The sequence below is a fragment of the Dictyostelium purpureum genome (genome assembly GCF_000190715.1).
Source record: "Dictyostelium purpureum unplaced genomic scaffold DICPUscaffold_74, whole genome shotgun sequence".
In the NCBI taxonomy this organism is placed as follows: Eukaryota; Evosea; class Eumycetozoa; order Dictyosteliales; family Dictyosteliaceae; genus Dictyostelium; species Dictyostelium purpureum.
In genome coordinates this window covers 46,063-51,922 of record NW_003519411.1, presented here as the reverse complement: position 1 = coordinate 51,922, position 5,860 = coordinate 46,063, and the positions used below count along the sequence as shown (strand labels likewise).

Sequence of the window (5,860 nt, the reverse complement as noted above, 5' to 3'; positions counted from 1 at the left end):
AATTAGAAAAAAAAGATATAGAAATTTAGTTAAATAAATAAATACCCCTCTTTTTCATTGATTCACACTTCTTAAAAATTAAATTAAATGTTCGATTATATTAATTTATTAAAAACAAACCAAAAAATTTAAATTTTAAAATATTTTTTTTTTTTTTTTTTTTTTTTTTAATTTTTTTTTTTTTAATTTAAAATTTTTTTTTTTAATTTTTTATTTTATGTAAAACATAGCTTGATATAATTTTTGTTGTTTTTAAAAATTATAAATATATATATTAAAAGATGTCATCTACAACAATATCAGCAATGATAATGGGTGCAGCAGATGGGGATCTAAATTATTTAAATAGTACACCTATAGGATCTAGTTTATTGGATGATATGGGATTGGATGAAGATGATTTTCAAACCTCAACATTTGATGTATATATACCAGAGAAATACGATTCAAAATTAATGTCTGATTTTGAATATATTTCAAAGAATGCAAATAGATTTTTAGATACATCCAATAATGAAAAAGAGAATTGTACCAATACTTGTAGAGATTATGCGATTCAAGGTGAAATATTAAAATTTTTTATTATAGTCAGACCGCCAAATGACTCCAAAAAAAAGCAAAAACAGCAAAAAATTCAAGAATTATTAAAACAAAAACAAAATCAACAAACTATAAATCAAATCAATACCTCTACCCCTCCACCAACAAAATTAAATGTAACATCACCAACTTTAGTTGTATCTGATACAAATAGTAGTGAAAATATCGATAGTAATAATAATAATAATAATAATAATAATAACATAGATTCAATAGATAGTAACCAAGTAGAAAACGTTACAGTTTTACAACCATCAACATCATCATCCCAAAATTTATTATTCGAATTACAATTAAGGTTAGCAAGTGATTATGAAAAATCAACAAAAGATAATCAAAATGTAATGTCATTATATCAAAAATACAGAATGAGTTTATAAACTAATTTTTATTTATTTTAGCCATTAAACATTATAGATTATAACCCAAAGCATACATTTGTAAATACCGAGATGAGAAATGATCATATATCATCATCAAAGTCTGTAACATCATATTTAAGACAAAATACATTAAATGTACCCAATAATAATAGCAATAACAATAATAGCAATAGTAATAGTAATAATAACAATAATAATAAATTCCTTGGTGATATTATAGAAATTAATTCACCATTAACATTTAAAGATCCATCATCAACATACCAAAAACCAAACTTTTTCAGATTATCAAATGGTGACGTTGTTTTTCCAATCGAAGTACCAATTTGTAAGTTTTATAAAATAGGGCTTTTTATAATTTTTAATTTAAATTAATTAAAAATTTTAACCATCTTTCTTATTTTTAGATATTAGAGAAATTAATGAAGATAAATTAATAACGATGGTAATTAAAATTAATAGACCAAAAAACAATAGAAACAATAATATATATAACTCAATGGATAATAAATTAGAAAGATTAACACAAGCAGGTATGAATAAAAAAACAACATCTTCCACAGTAGGATCAACAGCATTAAACATTAGTTCTAGCAATAGCTCAAGTATTTCAAAGACAATATTAAAAAATTTCCAATTGATTCAGCCAATGAAGATCTATTTACAAACACAACAATTAACAGTACCAATAGGCAATAGAAATTTGGTTTCAGTAACATTAGAGAATACCCATCCAACACTACCAATTACCATAAAGAATTTGGATATTTATTTATTCCACGTATTAAATATGGAGTCTTTAACATTAATCGATACAATACAGGGCCAAACTAGTGTACCTATACACAGACAAATTGGAAATCTTGTTAAAGTTAATGAACACTATATTATAAAGAATTTAACAAGCTATCAATTGCCAATACAGCTAGAGCCCTCAAACCAATACTCTATGGTATTATCTGTTGAACCTACCTCTGTTCAAAAAGTTTTACAACCAATGGATGGCTTTCATACAAAAGTTAAATTATCTTGGGAAATTCCTTCGTCGTGTGGTCAGATTTTATCTTTATATGAATTAAAAGTAAACCCACCATTCACTACTGATTTAATGGTTAGTACTGATAGTAAGTATAGTCTTTTTTAACTATATACATATTTTGGTAGTATAATATATTAACACTAGTAATCTTTTCATCTATAGATAAATCACCAGTAACTATAAATGAAAAATTCTTTGTTAAATTTAATATATCCAATTTATCAAACTCATCAAAGAATTTAACTATCATAATTCCTCCACCAGTTATTAAACAAAATCAATCAGTGGTAACTGGAGCAGCCAATGCTTCAGTAGGTGTAACAACAACCCCTGCAACTAAAAATGATAGTAGTAATAGTAACAATACAACAAATAATAAAAAATCAGGCTCAAATTTACCAGTATTAAAATCAAGCAGCAGTGGTAAACTCATAAATAACACTCCAAATAATAATAGTAGCAGTAATTCAACACCTAAATATGTACCAGTTGAATCACACATACAATTCAGTGAAATGGGTAATAGATCACTTTTGGCATTTGATGAAATACAAAGAAATTCAGTTAATTTACTTTGTTTAGAGAAATCTGTACATATTGGACCAGTCGAACCTAAAAATTCAATTTCAGTTTCAATAGAATTTATACCATTATCAGTTGGTATTTTTGAAATACCAAATATTCAACTATTTGACAGTATAGAAAACAAATACTTTTCATTGAAAGAAAGTTTACAAATATGTTGTATTTCAGATGAATCATTCCAAGATTTAATTTTATAATAATAAATAAAAAATAAAAATAAAACTAAAAAAATAAAAATTATCTATTAATCTTTAAAAAAAAAAAAAAAAAAAAAAAAAAGAATTCCTTACTTGTAATTGTTTATAAATTTTACTTTTAAAGAAAATAATAACAACATTTTAAAAGTTGTTAATATAATATTAAAAAAAAAAAAAAAAAACTTATATCTTCTTATTTAAAGAAAACATTATAATAATAAATAATTTAAAAGGAAATAAATTCTTTCCTTAAATATCTATTAAAAAAATCCATCTCATTTTTCAATCTATTATTTTTTATTTTTTTTAGCGAATTACAATAATAAAAGAAGAAATTAACAAATTAAATTTATTTTGTAAAAAAATAAAACACATCTCACTAACACAAAAAAGAAGTTTTTTGGTGGTGCAGTGGAAAATTTTAATTTGAAGTTTTATTTTACAATGAGATAAAAAACATATACAACTACAAAAAATAAAAATAAAAAAAAAAATTTTAAAAATAAAAAAAAATAAAAAATAAAAAATATAAAATATTTTATATTTTTTTTTTCAAAACCAATTTTTATTGGTTTTCCAAAAACTTATTTATATAAATATAAAAAAACTATAAAAAAAAAAAAAAATTGTTGTTTAAATTTTATTATTTTTAATTTTTTTTTATCATTAGAAGTTTGATTGTTTGCAAACCAAAATAATATCTTTTTTTTTTTTTAAAAGTTTTTTTTTTTTAGATGATAAAAATTTAAAAACATACAAAAAAAAAACGAAATTTATATATAATTTATAAATCATAATAAAATTTTTTTTTTTTTTTTTTTTTTTAAATAAAAAATAGATCAAAAATATTTATTCAATTTTTTATAATAATATAATTTATAATAACAACAATAATTTAAAGATGGAATTAATTACATTTATTCTAACAATTGTTTTAATATTAATAATACAAAAAATTTTAAACAAAGTATTTTACAATTTTTTTTTTTTTAAATTCATATTTTTTATTTACCAATATTTTTTAAATTATATAGAATAATAGAATCTATGAAATTAATAAAAAAATACCAGGGCCTGGTGGTGTAATTATTTTTGGTAATTTATTAGATTTAAAGTTTCAAGTGCATGAAAAGTTGTATGAATGGTATAAGAAATATGGACCTGTATATAGAGTTAGATTTGGGTCCGTAGAAACTGTTGTACTAACTGAATACTCAACGTTAAAGAGTGCATTCATTGATCAATCGGAAATATTTCATTCAAGATATGAAAGAAAGAGCAGAACCAATGTTAATAAAGGTTTGAACATTGCAAATTCAAATGGTGAATATTGGTCACTATTAAAGAATACAATGATGCGTGAAATGACCAATAACAAGTTAAAAAAACAAGAACATGTTATCGAAAAGCAATCTTTTCTTTTATGTGAATACTTTGAAAAGCAAGTCGCCTCAACCGAATCCAAAATTTCAAGTGATCCAATAAATAATATTGTTAAAATGTATTCATTCAATGTTATTTTAACATTATTATTTAACGTAGAGTTCCCATACAGCCACAATAGTTACCAGAGTGAACTAATTTCGACTATTTCTCGTTACTTTAAGAGCACAGGTTTACCATTTCCAAGTGATTTCATACCCATTCTATACCCTCTTCTAAAGAATAAACCAAAGCAATATTATGACGACTATGCAAGTGTTAAAAAACTAATTTGTAAAATAACAGATGAACACCTCGAAAAAAATATGGGTGGCCACTCTCAATCTCCAAACGATTTCGAAAACTTTGAACCCAACAATATAATGGAGGCTTTTCTAAAACAATACAAATTGGGTAAAATTCCATACGACGGTGTATTATCAACCCTAATGGATATAATCCTTGCAGGCAGTGATACCTCTGGCAATACCATTTTATTCGCCATAATTGCACTCGCAAACCATCCATCAATCCAAGAAAAGCTCTACAACGAATTAAAATCCACAGTAAATGAAAAAGTTTCCTATTATTCTGATTGGAAATTAAAAACACCTTATCTATTAGCTGTAATCAAGGAGGTAAAACGTCTCTATCCTGCTGCTCCAATATCAGTACCCCACTGTTTATCAGAGGATACAATTATCCTAGGTCATAAAATAGCTAAAGGTACCCAAATAATCCAAAATATCTTTTCCACCCATATATCTCCAAAAAACTGTTTAAATCCATTGGAATTTTGTCCTGAAAGATTTCTTTCAGTTAAAACTTTTGATGATGAACCAAAAGTTTTAACATTTGGTAAGTTTATTTAATTTTTTTATTTTTTTATTTTAAAACCAACTTTATTAACTATTTGTTTTTGTTAATAGGTATTGGTAGTAGAACTTGTGTGGGATCTGCTCTTGCAGATTTTGAAATCTATTCGGTATTGGCCCATCTTTTTAGAAAGTTTAAATTTTCCAACCCAGATCCAAATGGCCACCCATTAAACGATAGAGGCGAATTTGGTTTAGCTTTACAAGCTCCCAATACTATAATTAAATGTGAATTAAGAAATTAGATAGTATTATATAATATAAAAAAATTACATATTTACCAAATAAATTTATTGCTAAAACAATTTGTAATGCTCTATCAAGTTGGAAAATATTTGTGATTTTATAAATATTTTTATTTTGTTTTGTTATTGACATTTACTAAAAATTACAAAGAAATATATAGAATAATTCAAATAAAAAACCATTTAGGATCGATATCGAATAAATAAAAAATAGTTTTATAAATAATAAAAGAGATATTCAAAGTTTTTTATTAAATATTATATAGTTTAGTTAATATATTTATATATTTACTTTCTGGTATTTTTTAAATAGGATATAGTTGATTATACGTAAGAAAATGATAAAAGCTTTATCAATTATTTCGATGGTTTAAATAGGGTATTATTTGGATAGGTTTTGAGGGATTATTTAGTTTGAAAGTTATTTGGAATGGTTTGATTCAAAAAGAGGATTAAAATTAATATAGTCAAATATTAATTTTTCTAGTCTTTCTATTTCTATTATTTCTTTTTT

The 5,860-nt window shown here is 23.5% G+C and overlaps 1 protein-coding gene across 1 annotated transcript; it reads left to right on the top strand.

Annotated features, from left to right (window-relative positions):
• Nucleotides 1-281: 281 nt before the first annotated feature.
• On the top strand, nt 282-5,346 carry DICPUDRAFT_150587 (uncharacterized protein; the record flags this gene model as incomplete). The annotated part of the gene is made up of 6 exons (XM_003286560.1): nt 282-941; nt 1,002-1,311; nt 1,391-2,107; nt 2,185-2,678; nt 3,839-5,084; nt 5,156-5,346. 6 exons carry the CDS (start codon nt 282-284, stop codon nt 5,344-5,346), a joined length of 3,618 nt encoding a protein of 1,205 aa, XP_003286608.1.
• Nucleotides 5,347-5,860: the final 514 nt, after the last annotated feature.